Raw genomic sequence first — 25625 nt, 5'->3', positions numbered from 1 at the left:
CCGGAAGCTATAGATTACAAGGCAAGTATAATCCATTAGTCATAACGTGTTTATTATAAACAAATAAATATTCATTATAAATACTCTTATACCTAAAGAGAAAGAAAACTTCATATTAGATATTGATATTGGTGAACAAACAGATATTTCTAGAATTTAATAATGTACTATGAAAGCTGCGCTACGTGTAGTCTGCAGTTCCTTTATTCTGGATTCCATTGAAATTGGTTCGTTGAAACTTGAGTTCGACTTAATAATACATAAGAGGAATACCTACCAACCGTAGACTCGCATATTACGGACGGCTATCAATAACAAATATGTAAGAAACCCGGGTAATGCGATTACCGTTGAACTTTACTTGAAAAAGGCTTATAAAAGACTCAAATATTTGTAAATATGTTATTTTATTAGACGCAGATCGTAATAGTCTACAGTAGTTAATAAAATCGTACTTTTGACTACGTAGAAATTCAAAATTTTTGTCAGTAAATAATACTCCGCAACCATTTTAGATGTGCTCCAATGCTGACATACACTCCGGGCATTCCAGGAACATTACAACTGAGCCCATAACTAGCCAAGCCTTCAACTTTGTCTGCGCATAAAAGTGGGCCTCCCGAGTCCCCCTGAAAGGTACCAAATAATACTATGTTATATAAGTAGGTCTATAGTTAAATATTTAATTTTGGTTAGCAATAACGATTTTATCATCATGTATTCTAACGTAATTAGTAAGAAGATAAAAATAAACAAAGTGGTTCTGTGAAATTTCTCTTACCTATGCTAAAATACAACAACCGAGATAATTTTGGTTTCCAAATAGCTTCGACAAGATAATGGGATGTGGAAATCACTTTAGTCTAATATGAACCAAGAAAATCACACTCTACCAATCTTAGAGCTGCGGGTTTAATAAAATCCTAGCTCTACGACTCTACATTTCTTGTAAATGCATATTCGTATTATGTAATGCTATTTAAATAATCCTGCTTTACGCACTTATCTTTTTATCATGATATAAATCCCACTTGCAGACATTATCATAAATTTAAAATAACGTCTTATATTTTCTCTATCATAATAATAAGCTTTTATGTTATAACTAGATTTCCGCCCGCGGCTTCGCCCGCGTTTGCAAAGGAAAACCCGCATAGTTCCCGTTCCCGTGGGATTTCCGGGATAAAAACTATCCTATGTGTTAATCCAAGTTACCCTCTATATGTGTGCTAAATTTCATTCAAATCGGTTCAGTAGTTTTTACGTGAAAAAGTAACAAACATCCATACATCCATACAAACTTTCGCCTTTATAATATATCTATAAGATCTATAAGACTATAAGATGTTGGTAATTGAACAAACCCTTCGTGATTATTCAGCGATGGCAATATTTTTGATCTTGACTTTAAAAGGTCTCAGGCAAATATATTTTTGAGACATCGAAAAGAGAGCAAAAATATATTTCCATACGTACCTACCGTTTTTTCCATTCGTTAGGTACTTTATATTGTATGATTTAAATACCGACTTCACGGTCAACTCATTACCTGGCAAGCATCAACGCCATCTCCCATAGCACACAACATTCCGCCGAGTGGATTAGGAGCCAATCCTGGTCCAAGTGACATAGTGCATTCATCTAATGACACGAGTTGAACATCAGCGGATTGCAAAGTTTCTGATGTTTCTTGTACACTCATGTCTCTGTATCCGTAGCCGTATATTCTACAGTTCCCTAAAAATAACATGGAAGTTTTATAGATGTATCTATATATGGGTACCTAGGTACTTGGAAGAACCGATGGGAATTAAAAGTAATAAAGATTAAATTCGTTCCAAAAAGCTGCTACTTTCCATCTTCTTAATTTCTATAGCATCAAACGATCATGTCAAAAACTGATTGGAGTAGGTACGGTATGTTTTAAAACATAAACGTGAACGATATCTACAATTTGTGTAACTAGTGGTAGGAAAATCGAGAATAAAGCAGGAACTTAAGTGCCCTTACGCACTAGCGGTTAACCGCGGGGGCCGGGCGGCTAACCGCGCGGTTAGCCGCTTTCCCATTTTAATATGCAACCGCTTTTATGATTAGTGCGTACAATCATAAGCGGTTGCATATTAAAATGGGAAAGCGGCTAACCGCGCGGTTAGCCGCCCCCGCGGTTAACCGCTAGTGCGTAAGGGCACTAATATCCGTGAAAATCACTAAAATATGTCACTACCAAGGTCACTACATATTTTAGTAGTAAAAGCAGTATTGTCAAAGTTTATATATTATTACTAGCTGTACCGGCAAATGTTGCAAAAGCCTTACTCTTCAATTCTTCATCACCTAGGGGTAAGAAAAATAGATGTTGGCCGATTCTCAGACCTACTCGATATGCACACTCATGAGAATCGGTCCAGCCGTTTTGGAGGAGAATGGTAACTAACATTTTGACAGGGGAATTTTATGTATTAGAAGATGTATTCTAACGTATTGTCTAATATTCATTAATTTATTTGTAGATTTTTTATTGTAATTATACCAATCCATTAATTTCTTCTCTCAGTCTTTATCGCATCGGTGGAACTAAGACGTAATGATGCATCACTCTCCTTTATACATATCAGTAAAAATAGGACATGCATTTATCTCTTCATTAACAGTGAATTATCAGCATTAAATTGTCATATAACGTCGTTGTGTGTGCCGATGTCACTTTCTTAATTTAATTGATGTGCTTGGCAAGCTCTCAAGAATTTGGTTAATAATAGCATGTTCAAATTGACAGCGCTGATTGCTCGAAGGTAAAGCATTTTTATCAGTTCATTCACAGTTACCTGATATACCGAACGAGGAGTCGGGCAATATGTTCCCATTAAGCGACGTCATATCAGTAAAATTGAGCTTTACACGTAACACAGCTATATCATGCTCGTAAGAAAACCTGAAACCGTATAAGTTGCTAATATAGATTATAGGTACGACAATGTGCATATGGTTTTATGAATTCACACTTGGCAGACAGAAAAAATATTTATTAGTGATATTTTTATATACGTTGAAAAAATAAACGCAATATTTGTAGAGATAGCTGTAGTTCAATGGGAAGATATTATTCGCATGGTGACCTTAATTTGATAAAATGTTAGAAATTGCTATCAAGCCACTAGAGCTTTTAATTTTCTTAGGTTTCTGTAATATATCTCCGAAATTTAATATATCATCATGATCATGCATTATCACAATTTTCTATAACTGTTCTGCGGCGTCTGCTGGTGTTTAGATTAGATTTTAGCGCCTCCTATTTTCGTTAGTTAGCTATGTACCGTTACATATGTTTTGAATAATAAAATTGTCAGTATGTAGGTACATTACGATCAAAATTTACACACTTATAGGAAGATTATAATATTAGGGCGTGTTTAGTGACCTAATGGCTAATGAATAAACATAATATCTTTAGAGTAACTAAAGACCTCGTGAAACACATTCTGTAGGTACATAGAGCACATAGAGTTTTGCAGTTTTAAAAATATAATCATCAACAAACTTACGGATTATAAAGGTCATGTTTGATAATCTCTAGAACTTGAGCTTTAGGGACATCTTGACTTTCTATACAGTGGTTATTTAGCTGCAACATGTAGCTTTGAGGAGTTTCCTCCACGCAATGAGCTGCTGTGACGGCATGATGAGGGGTTATTACCGTGGCAACACACAAATGATGAGAATTTGATGAATTTCTAAGAGAAGCCACTCGAACTTGTGTACCTACAAGATTGTGATTATGTTGATTAGTATGTATTACATAAAAAATGTGAGATTTAACATGGATTGTGTATTGTTTTAAGAAGTAAAAAGTAGTTATCAGTAATAACTGCAAGCAATAGCTTCAGGAAGGTTGACATTAATTTTACTATCGTGTTGAATGTGTGTTATGCAAGAAGTTTAAATAGAAATACCACATGCGACTTCCTCTCCGCCAATTACCCTTTTAATTCTTCGACATTCTGTTATAAATAAACACGAACACGAAATACTAAACACAGCAAACCAATATGTTTGCGGAACGGTTTTATAGCCAAACATTTTCGTGCGATTATTATCACTTAAAGTCTAAAACACTAATAAAATAACCATAATTCTTCCGTAACTATTTACGAAGGTATTGTAGAAATCCATGACGTATGTATGTTCAGGTGTTGTTTTTAATCATACTTTTACTAAATATATTTTGAATATTTTGAATGCAGTAGCCTTCGGCTTTTACTGAGTACTCTTCTTAAAAAATAGATACGGTTTCTTTAATAGGTACAGTGGTTCAAGAGGAAGGTTTTCTAATATTATTTATAAGGCTTAGGTAGACACGCAGTTGCGGTCGGATAGCTAATAATATCTAAGTAACACATAGGTGTAACGAGAACATAATTATTTACCTAGTCATCAGGTAAGTGTCGCACGGAGGAAAGTGGAAACAATGGCCCTCTATGATAACCAGTTAATTCAAGTATAATTTCTTGATTTTAGCAAGCTAACACAACAAAAACATTGATATATTTTTGAATAGAAAATATGTTTATGCACATATGCTAGGTATACAATACATTTAAAAAAATACAAACATTTTTCGATGTGTGATAATAAATAACTATATATCGGATTAGAAGAATTAAGAACACTCATAATAATACAATGAACATTAGCTTATTGCAGGTTGGCTTATATAAATTACTATGCTGCAGAACAGAATAGTTTATTTAAGAAGATTAGGGAAATATTTTTATGAAGATAAGATTTAGAATGCTTGAGGAATAGTTTCTTAAAAACCTTAATCAGATGTTTCCTTTTAGAAGTATATTAAACATTATCTTATAAGTTGGGTCGCCTTAAAAAGTTGTAAGATGTCACTTGAAATTAATCATAGCCACACGCTTTGTACAAGACGACAAAAATAAATGTCTATAATTATTTAGTAGTGTTATTGTTGTGTATTGTGTAGTGCATGGGATGCCAAAACATAGTAACAACAGACAGGTGGTAGCGGGCAGCGGGTAAGCGGCCGGGTTTATGTAACGCGAGGGAGCGAGGGCGCGAGCGTGAGGCGAGTGCGAGCGGCGTGCGGCGGCGAGCGGCAGTGCTCTGCCGACCGCCGGGCCACACCGCGCCATGGACCGCGCGAGCGGCACCCCGCCGCAAACTCCGCCCGCGCAATCCGGCTTTGGCGCCTTTTGCAGCGCGATCTCTGAGACGTTTTCGGTACGTAACGAACTCGTTCTACACGTACCATGAACGCTGAAACCGCACACAGACACGTACACTCTACACGTATACTATTTGGCGCCACAATTCAATTTCATGCTATTTACTAAGTATTCCAATAAAATACGATAATGTGGCAAATTGATGTGTCGCGCTCGCGTCGCGATCTATTTATAGACGCACGTGCTTCTCAGGTCATTAGAGAAGTCTGCATCCGTAGGCTTTAGTAGTTTCGCGATGATACAGAATCGGAAAAGACATCAAGGGAAGAAAATATAAACAAAATTTATTATTAGAGCGCTCGTTCGGGCCGGGTCGCATGGCCGTGATTTGTCCGATGGCTGTGATATACAGAAATACTCGCGCAATAAACGAACAGCCAACGCGACGTACAAAGGCCTGGCGCGACATCAGACATTCAAACGAACTCTGCAAGTCGGTTACCACGAGCGGCACCGTACGTGTGTCATCTCCTGACAAGGCGGCGTCAACGAGCCGTCCACGCTCCTGAATTTCCTTACTCGCCTAAAGCATAGGTACCAAGTTTGGAACATATACGTTTGTTACTTTTCTATCGCTCCTTCTTAAATCTATGACAATACTGATAAGTGTGCATGACTAAAAAGTTCTATCACTTGGTTTTTATGTAATTCAACGATGTTTATCCTCGAACAGTGATGTGTGTTTCAAATGGATTGAGTTTTTGATTGTGCAGCGATACAGCGATAAATTTTTATAGACTTACATCAAGTTGAATTGTGGGTGACTGTGTTGTGTATAAACCATATGAAATTTAACTTTGCACTTTTTAAGCGTTATTTAATAACACTAAGTTTTAACCCATAAGTTTGTCGAGTTAAACATAACTTTCTATGATAATGATTGAAACATTTATCTATCTAGAACTTGGGTCTAGAAGTGCAACGTAAGAATACCATACTATGTAATGTGGTCGTACAATTAATAATAGTCACCAACCATTATAACGTGGAGTTTTTATGTAAGAAAGTTAAAGAGCATTTGGATTTTGGAGGGTCAATAAAAACTTTCAGTCCTTTAACAGCAGAAGCGGGTTGTAGATATTGGGGCCGAAGTAGTAAGCTGTGCCATTTAGTTTTCCAATGTGTGAAATTGAAATTATACGCCTTTTAGAAATTTCAGAAGTAACAACTAATTGATGCTCTAATATGATGTGCTATTATATTATTTTGTTTCCCAATCATGTTGGAAAGTAACTGACTAAATGTATCCAAATGGAAAATAAATTCCATTTGGATACAATGAAATAGTCGCACGGCGGAGTGCGAAACGAGGCGAAAAGTGAAAATAAAATGTACCTAAGTACCGGACATTCTTAAATTTTCGTACCCAACGGAAGTCTAGCCTGCAACGTCTGCTTTGAAGCATATTGATTAATATCTTAATAGTAATAATAAGACATATGGAATGTTAAAAATAAAGTAATACATTCGTTTTCAAAAGGTAGAGCTGAATAGAGCGGCATACAATATTTCGTCATAATCTAAAATCTTAATTGCAATTGGGAATCTTAGTTACATATTGATTTTAAAATTTAAAATAAGTTTAATGAGTGCAATGCTAACAGCAATAATTATGAAAAAACGTAGGGAAATAATTGTGAGAGCGTTAATATCTGTAGATTGTATTGTTACAATAATATGCTTTTGTCATGATCTAGATCTTGTTGAATTTATAATTAAAATTAAGTGTCCGAAGTTTAATAAAACCAATAAAGAATTTCCAACGCTGGACAATTGATGTGGTTAATAATTTTCTAAAGCTTCTGAGTCTATGGAGAAGTTTGCTCACAGTCGCAGAATACATAATTGGCAAAATAACAGATTTGGCTATCGTTGGCATGAACGCAGAATAATTAAGCATTTTGACGAACCATGATAAGATCCTGAGTATTTTGTCACGATGATATTATGCCCAATGTTCATTATGTCCATCATCGAAATGATATTAATGATCACAGTTTTTGGCATCTATAACCTGCCTTATCCATACTAAATTAAAAATGCGAAAGTAACTCTGTCTGTCTGTCTGTTACTCAATCACGCCTAAACTACTGAACCAATTTGCATGAAATTTGGTATGGAGATATTTTGATATCCGAGAAAGGACATGGGCTACTTTTTATCCCGAAAAAATGACGCAATCCCGGAAATCCCTCGGGAACGGGAACTATACGGGTTTTTCTTTGACTGCGCGGGCGAAGTCGCAGGCGGAAACCTAGTATGTTTATATATTGTTATACTATTAACAAACCATAAACGGTATTTGTGGTGCGATGTTTGTAATATTATGTTTTAACCCCATAAAAGTTTATTAGTTACCGAGCACATTTTCAAGAAAATTTTATGAATATGATTGGGCTTGAGGTCTGGCCGCTGGCGTTTGTAAAATGATTTCGATCAGCCAATGTCATTAATGGTAACTTACGTGAGTGCCGTTTTATGGACGTCCATTAAAATGAATATAAAATATAACTAGTAAATTTCATTGCATGAAGTGAATATGAATAAAAATGGTAAAGCGAAGTCTTTATTTTTGCGTTTCGAGCGTACTTTAGTCTAAAATGAATAAAACGTAAACAGTAACTTAAAAATTTCTGACAGCAAATAGCATATCAATATTAGAGCTTTTTAATAAAATTAAAGCTTTTTCGTGAAACATCTTATAAATACGTGTAATTAAATTCTCACATTCTCACGTTAGATATGCGTTCATTTTCTTGCCAGCATATTTTCTTTCCTTATCTTTGATTGGTATTTACCTATCACAACATAATCAGGCTCTACCTACGTACGTTGAAAGTTATAAGAATATATTAGGTTGATATTATAGTTATTGCAATAATAAAATATATGAGTATACTGTATAAATTACATATTTGTACGAATTGTACGTCTACGATACGATACATGAAATTCTACAAAATACGTGCTCAATCTACCCGTTTCGGCTTATTGTTTGTATCAACAGAGCCCAATTAAAAGTGAGCTATGTTTACGTATTCTGTTTTAATTATATATAATGTTTGGAAACGATTGACGACACACTCCGTAGTTATGTTTATAACTTATAAGTAGTGGGGACAGGGTGCAAGGTTGACTTTTACATCGAAAGGTTTGACCGCATCGATCGAGTAACGCGACGTCGGCATTGCCTTCTTTCCTTTACTCGAGATTAAAATTCCATTGTACCGAACATACCCAAAGATATTAAACCGATATAATTCGTCTTTTGTCGTTATATTATTTGTAGTAATTCAAAGATATCTGAAATCTCAGTTATAGGCAAAGTAAAAGATATTTAATTTGCCATGTTGTTATAAGCTATACGAAACTTCATTATTATAAAGCCTTTGTAATAATAATCAAATTGTTCCAGGACGGATTTACAGGTAATGTAGATTGTAGGTAACGCTTATATTATGCAAACCTTCAGTGCGAAGAGATTATAGTATGTCTACTCCCGTGTTATGAAATAACTTATTAATGAACTAAGTTTGTTAGTTTTAGGAGCAAAATTCTGGGCATGGTTTTATAGTTCTTATTTGGAAATATTTTAAGACTTTATATTTATAGATATAATAGGTATAAAGAAAAAGTTACATTTTGAGAGAGATTTTTTGCTGACTTTTTATCTTTACTTCGTTTAGTACCAAGGTACCTATAACATAATTTTGGTTAATTTACGTTTATAATATATACGTTTCAAGATAAATAAAGACGAAAAGTTTAATGGAAGTGGGTAAAATAATAAGCGCTCTGTCTCTACGAGAGTTGCGCTTGCGTAGGCAGTACTGTTGATGTCGTTCCAAACTTTCTTCTCAGAAAAAGCTTGCATAAATTCGACGACTAATATACAATAGGAAAAAGAATATTCAGTGGAACAGAAACAATAATAGCCAGTAGTACACATCCGACGGTGTGGCTTAGAATTTAGATGTATTATTTTTAGAAGATAGGCAAGTCGGTCACTACCCCCATTATTCCGAATTCGAATCAAGAGCAAATCATTAACACGGTCAGTCTAAATTTATTGTTTGCTATGAATTCCAATTGTCAATGGGCTCGCTTACTTAAAAACATTCGACAGGGCTTGCTGAGGTTCAAGCGATATGTAAGTCAACTAAATTATTGATTTGGCTTGTAACATTTGATAATAACAAAAAAATTAACAACTTACTGCGAAATTTACATATTAACCGCAATAAACAATTAATGAATGTTAAATGTTTGTAAGAAGGAAATTGAAAAACTCTTGGTGACCCATTTTGTTAGACGAATAAACAGAAATAGAGAACATTTTATATTTTTGTTTATATGTAGGTATATTGTGCATAAAACTCGTCAAAATTTCTAAGAATTATGTAGATTTTCGTTTATCTGGTTTACTTGGAAAGATTCCAATACTCATTTTTATTGGCCACTAATAACAAGCCAAATTTTTAATTGTACTGATGCTACCTCTAGATTTCGGAGAATTCCTTGAAATAACACGTATTTTTTTAATCTGGACCTTAAATTTATAACCAGTGTATCGAATAACTCAAAAGGCCAATGCGGCTTTATCCGATATTTTTTCAAAAAAAATTTTTTTTTTAAATTCCATGTTACTTTAAGATCTTCATGGTTAAGTAATTTCATAATTTTCAAATTACATACTTATCAATGGTAGTTGTATACACAGTGCGATTCACAACTGTAGTCATTTACATAAATATAAAAGTATAGAGTGATATAGAAACCCCTCATAATATTAGCTTTAAGTCATACATTTATTATTATTTTTTCATTACAGGGAATGGCTACTACTTCCCGAAGTAGAAAAAAGGTAAGCAATTATGATGATAAATAACAAAGGTACCTAATAAATAATAAAAGAAGTGAATCTCGCTTTATAGCACGTTTTTATTATGGCACAGGTACTTTTTTATTATTGCGCGCTTTCCTCAATAAGGTAGCGCTGCACTTTATATCATACAATTTTTTATAAGCGAGTACAATGTACATAATACACATGTTACACTAGTCACTACATCTACTACAGTTTACATCGTACGAAGCTGTAGCAAAATAATTTAGAAAATGTCCATGCGGCTACGAAATGCTTTGTAGAGCAGTGGAAATAGTTGAATAAGTATTTCGTTATATGCCTGCCCACAGTACCACTTGCATTCCTGCCCACAGGCCACAGGACCCATTTACGAAATGTTTGGAATCTTTAGAGCATGCGTTCACACATTCGTTAACTCGACTATAGTATTTCATGTGTTTGAAATATAGAGATTGTTTGGTCACCTTGACTTTGAACTTGGCTCTTTAATCTTTTTCGTGCTTTGATGATGACGATGGAGTATTATACTTATACATGTGTGATGTGCTAAATAAAAATGGCTTCCCTGTGTTTATGTAAGCGCTTTACGATAGGTAAAGAGCTTAAATCAGTATAACAATTAATAATTAACCCCTGTTAGATTTATTAGGTATACTTACCCAAAATGAAATTATCAGATTTTATTTTATTTTATTAGCGTTCGTTCCATATGTATTATGTATGTATCTAGGGGTATCTATTATTTGAGATAATATTTGCCTACACGGTCATAACATTATTTTATCTGCATATCTATCAATTTAAAATAATAATACGTTGTTTTAAGAATACGCCCAAGTGGAATCTCATAAAGATATGTCTCATTATATATAATTCACTTTATCGCACATTTTATCTTATTGATAAAATTAGAGAATTTAAAAATATGTAGCAAGGACACGGCATAGTTGTGTGCTCATAGTTAGGTATTCTATTTATTAGGATTTGAGAATCATAAGTATTCCATCGAAATGTTAGAAATACTGTAAAACATGCAATCTACTAAAATCATAAATGTCTTTGAGATATTATATCGAGTGTTCGTTATTATACGGAATCGTAAAAGTATTAACTAATTGGCTGTCATACCTATTGCTAAAAAAAGACAATTTCGTTGCTAATACAATCACGGCGGTGATTCTTTTTACATTGCGACGGTTATGTAAACTGTTATTTAAACATTTTTCCCGAAACCGCAGGCCACGGATACAAATGTCAGCATAAAACGTGTTAACCTCGAAATGCTGAAGTGTATGTAACGGATTGATTTAATGTGCTCTTTGAAGATGGCGGCGTTACACATCGGCTACTTTGTGTTATATTATTCGTACAAAGTTGCATTTCGATGTCATATTTTTTTGGACCGCAATAGGTGTTTACTAGCCATGTGAGAATTGACAGTGTGCCAAACGCGACATAAGCTATTTCCATACAAATTCATTTGCACCAGTAAAATTATTTTATAATTAATTTGCGTTTCTCCCTTGATATTGATAGTGAGCGGTCAGCGGTAGCCCTATTAAATATATATTCAAATTGTCCTCGAGAATTCTTGGCAGTTAGACGACGATACATTTTCATGCTTATATTTGTTCAAGTTATGGTATTTTTACTTTTATTCATATTTTGGAGTGTGTTGCAACTTCCTGATGTACCTACCTACCTGAAATGAAATTAATTTAATCGCAAGAAAAGTGGTTACATCGTGGTTTTATGAGAAAACATAATCTGCACAACTCGCCACCTAGTTATTAATTGTAATACATCCATACTTTCGAAACAATAAAGAAATAGTGTCACGTAAGAATTTGTATCTGCTTTCTAAATAAATACGAGCTTACTGCTTACTACATAACAACATATATAAAAAAGAGTAAGAACAACAACAAATCGAATTATTGAACCCTGTTTATTCGAAATATTTTTTTCAAACTCCTAAATAGGCGTTAAGTTGTGTAGAGTATCTTTAATATTTTGATGACGTTATTGTGCAGACAAAGTAAACCTATAATTTTCCTTCTGAGTTATGGAAATTGATATACTTAAAGGTTAAGGTTGCACGATTTTTCGTTGAATCCAAACCTTGTCATACGTTGATTAATTTCAGCAACGTTAATTATTATAGAAACTGAAATTGGTTTATTTGTATTTTTAGAACCAGTACATTGGCTTCGTTAGCACAGTCATGTTATTGAACTTTATGAAAGGTCATATCAATTAAACTAATGTGTGTATTATGTGTGGAATATGGTTTACATTCCTTTCGTTTAGCCTTTGGGTGGTCAATAGATTTACCTATAAATGTTCATTTACATTCTATCTTCTATAAGTGTGGTCGTTTCGAAATTTTTTATTTAATTTGAAGCACATGAAACTATTATATGACGATTAGTAGGTACATATTCTATACATTTACTATTTACCAATTGTATGTAATTTTATTACCTACCTACACGCACAGTGCGGGTACGTCGAATCTATACTAATATTATAAAGCTGAAGAGTTTGTTTGTTTGTTGGTTTGTTTGTTTGTTTGAACGCGCTAATCTCGGGAACTACTGTTCCGATTTGAAAAATTATTTCGGTGTTAGATAGCTCATTTATCGAGGAAGGCTATAGGCTATATACCATCACGCTACGACCAACAGGAGAGGAGCCACGGGGGTGAAACCGCGCGGAGCGGCTAGTAATGAATATATAATTTATAAAAAGTTGTTCTAGGTTATTTAAAGTTCAATACCTATCTATTAATTCTAATAATTTTAAAATGATATTTAATTCTAATAGATATCTGCTTTGGCACTTGATTGCATTACAATCAAAAGAACATAAAAAACAATTGTATTATTTAGTACCCAGACAAAGAAAAGATTACCAAATATATAGATAGGTAATATAGGTAGTAGATATTATATAATGAATATTTTATAAATTTCTATGTAAATTGATAAAATTTCAAGCTGATACAAAAGTACAATGCATTTAACTGATCAATATATGATAAAGAGTGGGACAAAATTGATAACATTCTACAATTGATAAAAAGTGTACTTATTAGTCATTTTATGCTTTGTATTCCAGTATAACTATCGTGTTTGTTTATTGTTACAACTGTATTTATGACCGACGCGGAGGTGTCATGTATGTCTGATCAGGAAAACGGTTGTGTGTTGCAGCAAGACGATGAAAAGAAAAAGAAGAAGCAGTCGCCCGTGGACGACAGGCCCGTCGTGCCCGCGCCCAGCGATGCTATGCTCAAAAGTAAGTAGCATAGTAAAGTGACTATAAATAAACGTAATATTTATACAGCTATTCGTCTTCATTCATCATCATCAATCAACCGTTTGTTATTATTACTATTAAAATAGTTAAGAACGTTAATTTATCAAAAACTGTTGTGAATATCGAGACATTATTGATTGTAATAGATTCAAAATTGTGTGGCGTGTATAGATACATTTTAGTGCGGACTGATTGACTGACATGATATGGGATATTCATAATCGAGTTTTACCCCGAGTTCTACCTTAATGTATAGTCTAGACAGAATAAGTGTCCGTCCGTGCTAGAGTTTCTCTATTATGACGGATATTAGAGTCCACACTAAGGTCCACACCCATTATTCATGTTTGCTTGTAATCAACCAAAGAGATCACTATCTTTTTTAATTGAATTTGATCGCGGAACAAATAGTACTACATATTTAGATAATTATTATGTCAGATTTTTAGTAGGTATTGTTAATAGATTTTTTAATATTTATTACTGTTATTCTACTCTTTAAATCGTTTACGCGAAGTGGTTGCAACAAAAACAATTACATAGTTACAACTAGTAACAAACTAAAACGCGTTGTAATGGAAAACATAATGAGTATAGATAATCCTCTTAAAAATTTGGTATAAAATATTTTGTCTTCAGTTGTTTTTCTTGATCCTAAGCAACAATAGTCTCTTATTTTGAATTTGTATACTTAATTATTATCTCTGGAAGAAATCAGAATACCTACATATAAGGTGAAAGTACCTATGACTATATTTTACGATATGATATTCATGATTAATGCTAAAAGAATATCGTTAATATGTATCTAGGTAAATCGTTTATGTTTTGTTGTAATGTATGTACTTATGTAGTTAATGTTTTAATTACTATCTTTACGTAAACGTTTTGTTTATTACATCACCGTTTAATTATAATGTAGAGTCAATGATCGAAGGGAAAATAAAATACGAAATGAACGATGTTTGCTTTGTTTGGTGAAAAATGTTATCTATAGGTGGGAAGTAAACACAGTTGACATTGACGTTATGCTCACATTTCATTTCAGTGACGACGTGGACTGTATAAACTACCACATTAGTCGATACGAATTGAAAAGTAGAGCTAATTTCTCGGCTGGATTTACGTCAATGAATCCTAATAGGACACGTTTGCTAACAAGTTTTCCTCTTAAACTTCGTAACGGTTATACTTTATAGTTTTTATAGGAGTTTGGACAGAATATAAAATTGCCTTTTATATTTATTTGTAATTATTATTATAGCTAGGCCATTTTTGTAGCCACTTACAGGAATGGGTTTTCTATGAGGATTAATTAGTTCTACATTCACCATGCTGCTCATGTGCGGATTGTTATATATCACATAGGTACTAAGTATGATACAAATGTTCTAGACACTTCTAGATCATCTAGCTATGACATTTTTTTTAATTTAATACTAAATTTAATTATTATGGGTACCAAAAAAATCTTAAAGCAAACTCGTATGTTCATACTTCTCGTTAAAACTTCCATACTTACCCCATTACTACAGCATACAGAAATATGGTTTGTTAGACTGTGCCATTACTATTTACTAAGAAGTAAAGAACCCACCGCGGCCGCGCCGTTAAAGCCTACCTACGTAGCGGTAATTCAAACCTGTGCTACGAATTAGACCTACGCGACTCTCATGCGTCTGAATATAATGAATAATGGTTTACCTTCATTGACACACTCAGTTTAAAAGGTTGGCAATAAGTCGCCATTTTATCTATGTTTGCAGTAACATTATGGTGACTTACGATCTCATCAACGTGATAAATGATAAGGAGAGATTTTATGGAGCTTTGTTTATGTTCTATATTAAATTGCGTTATGATCGTGTCTCGCATTATTATTATAATTAACTAATGCTTATTTCCATATTATATACCTATATAGGAAAATATAATTCTGGCAATAAATGTATGTTTGTATGATTACAATTCATAAATAACATAGGTCATTCCAAGGTCATTCACAAGTCATTCAAAATGTAGAAACAAATTGTCAAGTTTGAAAAGTTCATTACACATTATGATATGTAAATTAGACAAAATAATTACGCGTAATAAATGTCTTTGAAAGATTTAACTACTAATCTAGTTTCCAAGATATTTTTCACGTTTCAGGCTTCTTATTTAAAGAGCACTGATAAATATTGACTTAAATGATGAGCTACTGTCATTTGCTACAGCAGAATTCAGACTTAGATAACATTGTGAAATGTTTGGCAATCCGTATATTTTAATTGTTTACAAATCATAAACTTCAATAGCTTCAATATTTCTGGATCAATGACACCGTTCAGCTGTGAGCCAAAGAATGTCGAAAGTATAAAAAAATTAGAGGAAATAAATTTGAGTCGCACAAAAATTCCGGTTACCGAGTACATTCCACAATGTAGTTATATACATTTGTGATATTTTTGGAAGCAATAAACGTCCGAGAATAATACTACCTAACGTTTACTAGTCGTTACAAATATTTGGCGAAAGAAAATTACTAAAATTAATTTATGATGTTGAATTAAATTCCACTAGACACGTGAGAATCGTGGAAGTTAAGAAAGACTATGAAAGAGTTTATACTGAAATTCCACGTGTTCTATATCATAACATTTTTTACTTAATCAAAAATATTGTAGGTACTTATATTCAGAATTTTATACTTTACCGGAGTTTATTTAGTTGGAGTTTAGATTAAGAATATAAATAGTCCTTATTTGAACTTACATACTGCCTATTTATATCTTATATTTTGGCATATTATCTTATCTGGATGGCAAGGAAATAAACATCTTTTATGAGAGAAAATTTAAAAAAATAAATAATAAATTAGGAGTATAATCACATATGTTTAAAATCCGATAATATACAAGTAACTAGGTGCACCATTATTATGACACCGATCTTCTGTGAAGGTATAATAATCTCTTAGGTAGGTACGCCGTACGAGCGTGATCGTGATCCAATTTGTGCCCAAGCATACTTGATAAACATTTAACATATTCCCGGACGTTAATTATATCAACACACATAACCAACATTTATTTTATATTTTGACTCTTTTATTTGAAAGTTTAATACTTCGAGGATTTTATACGAAAGGTCGGGAATTAAGTTTCAGTGCCAAAATCTGGTTCTACGTTCCATATTTCCTATTTTTGTTAGACCAAGTATAATTTGGCAATGAAATCTTAGTAGTACAAATGATAAGTAACATTTTAATAAAATGTAGACTTATATTAAATTCAATCGGCTTTGTGGCACGCAGAACTGTACGATAGACGATGACTAAAGATAAGAAGACGAGGCATGTACCTAGCATTCTTAATCTTTTGTCAATATTGTTAACGGTATAAGGTATCATGATGGGAAGCCTCTCATTTTCATAAAAACATCATCACGATGTACACCAGTCTTATTAGTGTACAATCTCTTGTTGGAAAGTTTCATTTAGTTTCTTAATTACAATTAAGTAAAGTTTGCAGGAGTGACATGTCATTAAAAAAAGATAATGATTTCTGTGAGTAAATTGCAATTCCGGCACATAAAAATTTAAATAGTAAAATTTATAGCGGTTATAGTAAGTAAAGGTGCTTCTGAATTTAACTAGTAATTAGTGGCTGAAATGCAAATAAATATTTATTACGATCTGTAAAATTGGTACCTAGCTGTCTTTTAAAGCTAATAATCAAACCTGTGATGGCTTTATAGTCTTTTATCATACCACTTATCAATCGGGATCGAACCTACGTGAATCTAGAGCCAAATATTTTTGAATAGGTACTATATGTATACCTTTTCTTATAGATCTACGGACAGCATTCGGTCTCCTGGACCGGGACAGCGACGGTCACGTGACTCCCGCTGAATTGCAGTTTATGCTGCGAAACCTTGGCATCGAGGTCAGCGACGAACTTATAGGGGAACTTATTAAGGACGCGAGTAAAACTGGTAAGCCTTTTATACTCATACTTTTATTAGGTTTCATTGTAAGGCTTGGCCGGCGATTATACTTCAGTCACGGTAAATACTCGCCGTGAAATTAATAGCTTGTATGGATATAAATTAATAGGATTAATGAATTACCTTGATCTTTATTAAAAATATACAAGAACTACCTAATCAAATTGTATATTAACGTACATAATACATATAATGAAACGTAGAATGTACCTACATCAACTCCTTCAATCGTTTCGATCGAAGATTTGCATGTAACACGTGCACATTTTACACATTCTAGGTTGTATAGGCTGTATAAATATCTACCAACCTACTTTCTCACTATAATCGAGTATGTCTGTAATGTTTTGATTATAGTACACCAGAAAACTAGGTACGTTCTTGACCTACCGAACACTAGTATATTACATCTCTCGTAGACCGTAGTAATCGATCTATTAACTATGATTTATCGCGTAAGCTAGTAGCCAAAATCTGATTACAGTTTAAAATAAATGTCCTTGCTTTAGTACTTATAGGTACAGAGCATCGCCCACTTTACACTTCGATTTGAAAACTTGCCAGAAATAAATATACTGATGTTAGTTTTTATTCATATAAAGAAAAAAGGGTCATCAAAGTGCATCCATAAAAAAATGTCCCAGAAATATTGCAGCAAATACGTGTTAATTTGTTGTATAATTGAAGCGTCTCTTTACTTGGCAGCGACGGCAATTACTAATCGATATAAATACTCCTGAAAACAAATAAACAAAAGTTCATGGAATCAATTGAGATTATTTTGTCGGAAGCATTCGAAGGGGACTGAAATGGCGTGTTCGGTGTTGGCGGCGGCTTCCGGTGACCTCGCACCTTTACATGCCTACCCTTACTGCCCTTACACCCCTAAAGCGTAATCGCGGTATTACTTATAGAACAGAGCTAATACTGCGTACTAAATATATTAAGCGATTAATTACGTCCATTTGTTATTACAAAGGCATTTAGAAGATTCATCGGAATCGGAATTATTGCGCTTGAAAAGGAAAATTTGACTTTCTTATAAGAAACTTATTTTACTTATTTATCCAAATCGGGTTTCTTAATAAATCGATCTATATCAATATCATATAATAGTAAAACTAATATACAATCACGCAATTATAAGTCACTTGACTGCATGTTTTAATATTTATTTTCACTTTTTTACATTCTCCTATAATAAACAACACAAATTGCGGCCTAGATATATCATTATCGATTTGAGTAGGTACTTTCTATAAGTATAGGATAAGAGTAACATGTTCATTATAATTATAATAGATTGTTACAAAGTATATCTACCGATGATTGCATCTATAAATCTACGAACTAAAAGTATACGTAGGTATACATATTTAATTATAAAAAAAATAAATAAATAAATAAATTATAATATATAAATAAATATAATTAAAAATAAATAAATAAATAAATTCTATAAAGTATAAACACGTGTGCGATATCAACTTTCTATCCACATTATCTAATTAAGTATACCTAAGTCGTTTTAATAATTCATTTTATTATTTAGTTTTACTAATTTCTATATTTAATTCTGTTGTAAATTAATTCAAAAATATGATTCCAATGCTTAACGTTCTATTTAAATATTTTTAAAAATTTCCCCACCCGAGACCATAATATTTTTTCCTAAGATGGAAAAATGTTTTGTATCTACATATCTATATGATACTACATATCTAGCTATATATAGTGATATGATATAAGACTTACCATAATATAAGATACATGATACATATTAGCTTCTGTACTGTACTGTATGTTTTCATTATATAGGTAGGTAACCTACATCCGACAAGCTTCCATAATAGGTAATACATGGATTAGATCGGGTTAAAGCGAAATTGGAATTGGCACCAATAGTCACGATCATAATAATTTATGCTGTGAAATATCACAGCTAATAAGCTTCTCGACTCAACATGTTTATAATAGAGCCGCGTAAATTTCACATACAACACATGAATAAGATTTATTTTATGTAATGAAAGTAGCTTTGATGTAAGATAAGGAACGCATTTACGGGCACGGTTGCGTGCTACGACTATGTATTTTTATCCGGCCCAGGTGCTTTGTACTACGTCATGGAAATTAAACAAGATCAATGCTTTGGTTTCTCGATAAGAAGTTTGAGTAGGTAATAAATTAGACTTTACGGTAAAATTTTTACGTTAATTTTAATGTAGGTACTCTTTAGATATTGGTGCCTACATCCATCATTCTACTTACAATACCTTTATTACGTATGTTTTGATCTTTCGTGTCAATATTGCTATAGTTTTTGAGAAAAAGAATATGGATTGGAAAAACGAATATAATATCTACCTAGTATATATGCGGTATAATGATGCAATAAGGTAATGAGTGCGAGAATTAATATTGTAGAGTTCCAGCATTAGCTCTACAATTTAAAAGTTTTATTTCAATCAGTTTTGTTCGGATTTCAGTTGAATATAGGAATATAGATAGAGATTTTTTTCAGGAAATGGCCTAATAGATGAGAATGATTTCATGCAATGGGTGACGAAAATACAGGCGTTACAAGGGCTGGATGTCACCACGAGTGGTGGTGATTCAGAAGAAGAAATAACGAGAGATTTGCTGGCAGCATTTAAGTACGTATCGAATGATAATACCAAGTTGATATACTTACTCAAATTAAACCCACATAGTTGAGCAAATAATACAAAACGAAAGAATAGCTATTGAAGCCTGAAGGTGACATTGTATGGTTGTTAAGAATGGATTACAATTCAATTGTAAAACGACCGTTAAATTTTAAAGTACGGAGAACATTTTTTATCATTATTTCGATCTATATTTGACTTTTTAAGCCAATTTTTTTTCGATTAAACTATTGTCTATTTTATTAGTTACTTGGTTCTTAGCATATCCTTCTACCTGCTAATATTTTGAACACAAGTGTAAAGTCTATTATAATGTATGGATGTTTTTTACTTTACTTTCACGTTGTGCAAACGAGAGACGTTTTATTTATGAAATATAATTAATTATAAACAAATATGCCTAGGTAAAGGATCCTTTGTTTATAAATTAATAAAAAATCAGATCGGTTATCAGATCAGTGAAGGTCGATCCCCATGATCTCCCCTACTATAATAAACGTATTAAATTTATACAGGGTGTTCGACCGCGACGACAACGGGTACATAACACGCGACGAGCTGCGGACGGCGCTGGAGATGATCGGCGAGCCCGTCACCGACGCGCAGCTCAACCAGGTGCTCGCGCTCGGAGACATCGACCATGACGGAAGGATTGATTATGAAGGTAAATATCGTACGGGTAGCATTGGTTTTATGTCTAGATTTATTGTAAACCAACTCGCCGAATAATGAACAGTTTGACGACATGTGACACACTTGGCCATCGTGGTGGATTATAGGCAGTAGTGAGTAGTCTGTACCCTGATGGGAGGCGCGTGTTCCAGCAGTGAATGAGAAATAATGTATTTGGGCTGGTGATATTGATGATGACCTAAATGGTAATCGATACAAATGCTTAACGATCGCATGTAGAACGCATTTTAACGAAACTTAAGTGTTGGGGCCTTTTGCTTGTATATGTCCATATATTGAAGGTATATATTATGACCTAATATGTAGGGCAGACGCCAGTAACATCGCACTCGGTTGCATGTAAAATATAGACCAAGCGTGAACTCCGGAACAACTTATCTTTATGAAACATGCTCAATTTTTATGACTATGCCATCTTGTTCCTTAACGTTGAAATGTATAAAATGAATAGAATATGTCTAAAATATTTCGATGCAGAAACTTTTCCAAGCAACACGAAAAAAAATTACCACCCTTTTATAGGCTTTATAAAATTTAGTTTTAGTGTAGAGAGAATCTAATACCATACTCCAAGAGAGAGAAGCACTCAAGTATCTACCGCTCAGTGATGTTGAATATTCACCTTTAGTAGGTCTTTCCCGATCATATAATTTAGTGGTTTTAGATTCCGTGGTTCATTTGTAATAAATATAAATTTAAATAAATCTTATACAACAAAATTATCATAATCATCTTATTCTTGTTTCAGAGTTCGTGAAGATGCTATTGTAACCTGTACCTCTATGATTAAGAAAGACCTCACTAGATGTAATAATAGTGTATTGGATATATTTGTGTAATGACTAACCCCAGCAGAAAGAGAAACGTAGTGTAGAACTGCGTATTTTAAGGCAATCTTTGGACCATATTTTTGATAAGTGTTTGTGCTAGGAATATTAATAAAAATGTTCTAGAATCTAGACGTTAAGACGACAGTCGCGTCTTCCATATTTTATTGAAAACAAATTGTAACGCTTCCGGTTTTATAAATTTACTTGTGATTGATACAATCGAAGCTTGAACGTCCTAATCTCGTGATAAATTTTAAGTATGGTTAAAGACTGTCTTATCTACTGTTACGCAGGTGATATAAGCTAGGAAAAGCATGTAAATGAAAAAACTCTGGTACTAGAGTAAAAACTAAGTCGTTTTTTAATAATATTTATTTGAATTGTAGATAAATGTAGGTTATAGCTAAACCTTTTTTAGGCTCGAAATTTTCCTTAACGGTGTCCTTCTTTAGACGAGAGATAGATGTTCTGATGTTAAAAAAGACATCTAATAAACCAGGTTAAAATTAAAGGTAAATTTAGAACCTAAAAATGTATACAGTAAGGTTATAGTCTATAGACTAGGCATATCAGAAAAAAAAATGTAAATCCAAAAAATAACCTACGCTATATAAAATTACTTAACAATTGCGCTATTTATTTTTCATTCGTGCGTCGATGTATAAATGTAAACAATGTATCTTTATTAAGAGATTTTCAATCACGTAAGTGCGGCTTATTGGATTTATTTATGTTATACGATCGATATAAAGACAATTAAGTTACTATCAAAGTTATCTGTGTATCGATGATACTCTTAACATAAATGATAAGAGCTAGCGCGCAAGAGCAACTTTTGTCTTCGTAATTATTTTGTCTCCCATCAATTCTATGGGCTAGTAAGAAAGTGCGCGCACGTAGCGACGCAACTCCCCATAGAGTTGATGGGAGAGACAAAATAGTTGCGGAGACAAAAGTTGCTCTTGCGCGCTAGCTCTAAGTCTATATGTTTACCGTAAATGTCACGGGTATGAAAATACACCAAAATTTTATTAGTATATACTTATGCGATTATTTACATCATATTGTAATTTTATGGTTGTGAGCCTTTTTAAACCTAAATTTGTAAATAATTATCATGTTAATTTACATATTTATTGATAGGTGGATGCCTGCATACATATACTATATACCTAGCTAAGTAATATGAAGTTTTTATAACAATTTAGCTCATTGATTTGTTACTATTTATGTGAGTTTTTATTTATTTATTGAATTAACAAACAATACATATTTTACTTGATGTGAAGAATAAATGCGGGTGGTAAATGATTATGTACCTATACCTTTTCATAACTCAAAATATCTAGGCTATAAATTTTATATAATTTGCAATAGCCGTTTATAACCTGATGCCTTTGAAAGGTATATTGTGATGTAAATTATATGCTATAAATAAATGTAATGTTGTTATTTAACCATTTATTTCCCAAATCCCAGATTGAACGTATTAAATTATTTTAATCAACGCCGGCCAAAAATTTTCCAACAAAGTCACATGGCTTCGGTTCTGCTGTTGGGTTCCAATTACTCATAAGATGCCCTTTCTGTTGCCAGTTGTTAGTCATCTCTTTTAGATTCATGTATCCCTGAAGAAAAAATCGCAATATATGTACATTACATTATAGCTGTGCCGCGCGGTTTCACCCGCGTGGCTCCTCTCGCTGTTATCATAGCGCGAGCGTGATAATATATAGCCTAATATATGCATACTAACAAACATCCATACTAATATTATAAATGAGAAAGTAACTGTCTGTCTGTCTGTTACTCAATCACGCCTTAACTACTGAACCAATTTGAATGAAATTTGGTATAGAGGTATTTTGATACCCGAGAAAGGACATAGGCTACTTTTTACCCCGGGACATATGATAAGTTTTATCGCGGAAATCCCACGGGATCGGGAACTATGCGGGTTTTTCTTTGACAGCGCGGGCGAGCTAGTATAGTTATACAGGGTTATTTGTAAAACACCGGCAACCTCGCAGGACAAGATAGCTAACATCATAAGTAACAACATTTGTTCTACGACTTTTGGCATAACGCAATAAATTATTTTTAAGCTTTTATTGTACTCTCCTAATATTGTCTTAGATGTTCTATTCATTATCGAAAGGACGACGCGACGCCCCCTTCCCCCTCTCGTTCGCTTCGTTTACGTAATTTTTGGGATGCGCGTAGAGTTTATTATATTCAAACAGAAAATTAAATGAATATTTATTTTTGTACTTATGAAAATAAAATCTAACAAATTATCAAAAGTCGTAGATCAAATGTTGTTACTTATAATGTTAGCTATCTTGTCCTGCGAGTATAAAATGAACAAAAACAAATAGGTAAGTATCTTAAAAATTTACCTTTATAACTAGCATGTCAATAACGCGAATGTCTGTAACACAAGCGTTTTTATAAAATTGCTCTCGTAATTTCCAACGGCAGTCTTCTTCAGTTTTGGGTATGTCAAACAATCTTACTGTAAAGAAATTAGGTAGGTACTTACTACGAATAACTATTATATATATTATACCAAAATACTGAATTTTATCATGATTAATGATACAAACCCCACATAATCAACTAGGTAACTACAATGTGAAAACACTGAAGATATATAAAACTAAAATAAGCTTTCTATTTACGATGCTAGCTTTGCTTTAGGTACTTATACAGTAGGTACCATTCTAAGGGTTCAAAGGATTGTAAACCTGATATAGCTACTGAACTAAGGGAAAAAGGACACTTTTACGCTCGCCATAAGTAGGTGAGAAACCGCAAATTTTCCGTCAGATATATTAGATAGGATAAATTGAAATTTCATGACACTGGTTTTAATATCATACGGCAGGAACAATTTGGCTCATTCAATGGATACCGGATACCAATATATTACAGGTATCTAATTTTTTACTTTACAGGTAAGTATGTACTTTATGGTAAAACTATAAAGTAGCAACTCATATCGATTCTGCCCGGATTGACTTGGTATAAAAAAGTAGCTATCTAAGAACGCGAAGTGATACAGGAACAAAGTACACATAAAACGTAACAAAGTAAACATACATACATCCATCCATCCTCACAAAACTTTCACGTTTAGCAATAAATAATAATATGTTTTAGTTAAAGAAAGATAAGATTAAATATCTAGTTTATGTGTCTGACTAGGTGTACCTACACCTAAATAAATAGCTGTACAGCTAGGTATGTACCTACTAATTATAATATTATTTTTTTTTAAGCTGAAGAGATTTTAATTTTGGTTGAATGTTTTATCTGTTTACAAATCCCTACTACAAATAACGTATGTACGAGGGCAATGCAACTTACGTAAATGAGGAATAAAACGATAATATGCTCTATATAATCCGATTACTCGTGTATGAGCCTCACAGAAATTGGCAGACAAAAGTGGTTTTACGCATTTACATCCAGCTCTTACTTTATCGGCCATTACTGATATACGATACCTATATATTTGTAAATTATTAAAATATAATTTGTTAGTTGTTAATTTGTCTTGTAGGAATTTGAATTTCTAGATTTCAGATTAATCTCAGAACAAGTGTACATAGTACCTAATAAGTAAATTGACATTTCAGATAAACTAAAAAAAAATTTTTTTTACATCAGAAAAGGTAGAGGTTCGTATTTCGCCTCATTATTTTTGAGCGATCCCTATAAACCTTATGTAAAATATGTAAAAGGTAAAATACGTATATTATTATAATATTGTATACTTGTTTTCCACCAACGGCTTCGCCCGCGTATGCGATATGAGTTATGACACGATAAAAAAATCCAATTATCTTAATTGAATATATACTTAAACAAAGAAACAAACAAAAATTAAACAACAAAATATTTATATAATTATTTTTTATTAATATTTATTTTTAGATGTAAAAAACCTAAGAAATTTTTGTTAAATTAACATTTTTTTGTTACAAAGATAGTTTGA

The 25625-nt window shown here is 33.0% G+C and overlaps 3 protein-coding genes across 6 annotated transcripts; 1 reads left to right on the top strand and 2 right to left on the bottom strand.

Moving 5' to 3' along the window:
* Window positions 1-390: 390 nt before the first annotated feature.
* On the bottom strand, window positions 391-5159 carry LOC123696228 (mite allergen Der f 3-like). The gene is made up of 5 exons (XM_045642300.1): window positions 5024-5159; window positions 3546-3762; window positions 2829-2935; window positions 1550-1737; window positions 391-629 (listed from the first exon to the last, which is right to left on the bottom strand). The coding sequence occupies exons 1-5, from the start codon at window positions 5157-5159 to the stop codon at window positions 486-488; spliced, it is 792 nt and encodes a 263-aa protein (XP_045498256.1). The 3' UTR covers window positions 391-485.
* LOC123696139 (calcium-binding protein E63-1) lies at window positions 5039-23077 on the top strand. Of its 4 annotated transcripts, none has more exons than XM_045642174.1 (7): window positions 5039-5247; window positions 10084-10116; window positions 13335-13419; window positions 17278-17421; window positions 19958-20090; window positions 20618-20766; window positions 21544-23077. In XM_045642174.1, exons 1-7 carry the CDS (start codon window positions 5158-5160, stop codon window positions 21564-21566), a joined length of 657 nt encoding a protein of 218 aa, XP_045498130.1. In that variant the 5' UTR covers window positions 5039-5157; the 3' UTR covers window positions 21567-23077. The 4 variants fall into 4 exon arrangements, with proteins under 4 accessions (XP_045498130.1, XP_045498131.1, XP_045498132.1 ...); XM_045642176.1 differs by lacking the exon at window positions 5039-5247 and adding an exon at window positions 5486-5786; XM_045642175.1 differs by lacking the exon at window positions 10084-10116.
* LOC123696140 (NADH dehydrogenase [ubiquinone] 1 alpha subcomplex subunit 6-like) lies at window positions 23072-25218 on the bottom strand. The gene is made up of 3 exons (XM_045642178.1): window positions 24995-25218; window positions 24025-24140; window positions 23072-23253 (listed from the first exon to the last, which is right to left on the bottom strand). Exons 1-3 carry the CDS (start codon window positions 25116-25118, stop codon window positions 23125-23127), a joined length of 369 nt encoding a protein of 122 aa, XP_045498134.1. The 5' UTR covers window positions 25119-25218; the 3' UTR covers window positions 23072-23124.
* Window positions 25219-25625: the final 407 nt, after the last annotated feature.

Source organism: Colias croceus, chromosome 12, assembly GCF_905220415.1.
Source record: "Colias croceus chromosome 12, ilColCroc2.1".
In the NCBI taxonomy this organism is placed as follows: Eukaryota; Metazoa; Arthropoda; class Insecta; order Lepidoptera; family Pieridae; genus Colias; species Colias croceus.
The sequence above is the reverse complement of the archived record's forward strand: the minus strand, read 5'-3'. Positions and strand labels throughout refer to the sequence as shown.

Bases quoted from the DNA above. Each gene is read 5' to 3' on its own strand.
- LOC123696139 (XM_045642174.1), top strand. From the start codon at position 5,158: ATGGACCGCGCGAGCGGCACCCCGCCGCAAACTCCGCCCGCGCAATCC. The intron at 5,248-10,083 runs GTACGTAACGAA...TTTTCATTACAG, and splicing joins CGATCTCTGAGACGTTTTCG to GGAATGGCTACTACTTCCCG. The intron at 20,091-20,617 runs GTACGTATCGAA...AAATTTATACAG, and splicing joins GATTTGCTGGCAGCATTTAA to GGTGTTCGACCGCGACGACA.
- LOC123696228 (XM_045642300.1), bottom strand. From the start codon at position 5,159: ATGGCGCGGTGTGGCCCGGCGGTCGGCAGAGCACTGCCGCTCGCCGCC. The intron at 2,936-3,545 runs GTAAGTTTGTTG...ATACGGTTTCAG, and splicing joins AAACATGACCTTTATAATCC to GTTTTCTTACGAGCATGATA. The intron at 630-1,549 runs GTAATGAGTTGA...GGTACCTTTCAG, and splicing joins ATGGCGTTGATGCTTGCCAG to GGGGACTCGGGAGGCCCACT.
- LOC123696140 (XM_045642178.1), bottom strand. From the start codon at position 25,118: ATGGCCGATAAAGTAAGAGCTGGATGTAAATGCGTAAAACCACTTTTG. The intron at 24,141-24,994 runs GTAAGTTGCATT...ATTTCTTTACAG, and splicing joins TCGTTTTATTCCTCATTTAC to TAAGATTGTTTGACATACCC. The intron at 23,254-24,024 runs GTAAATTTTTAA...TTTTTTCTTCAG, and splicing joins TTGACATGCTAGTTATAAAG to GGATACATGAATCTAAAAGA.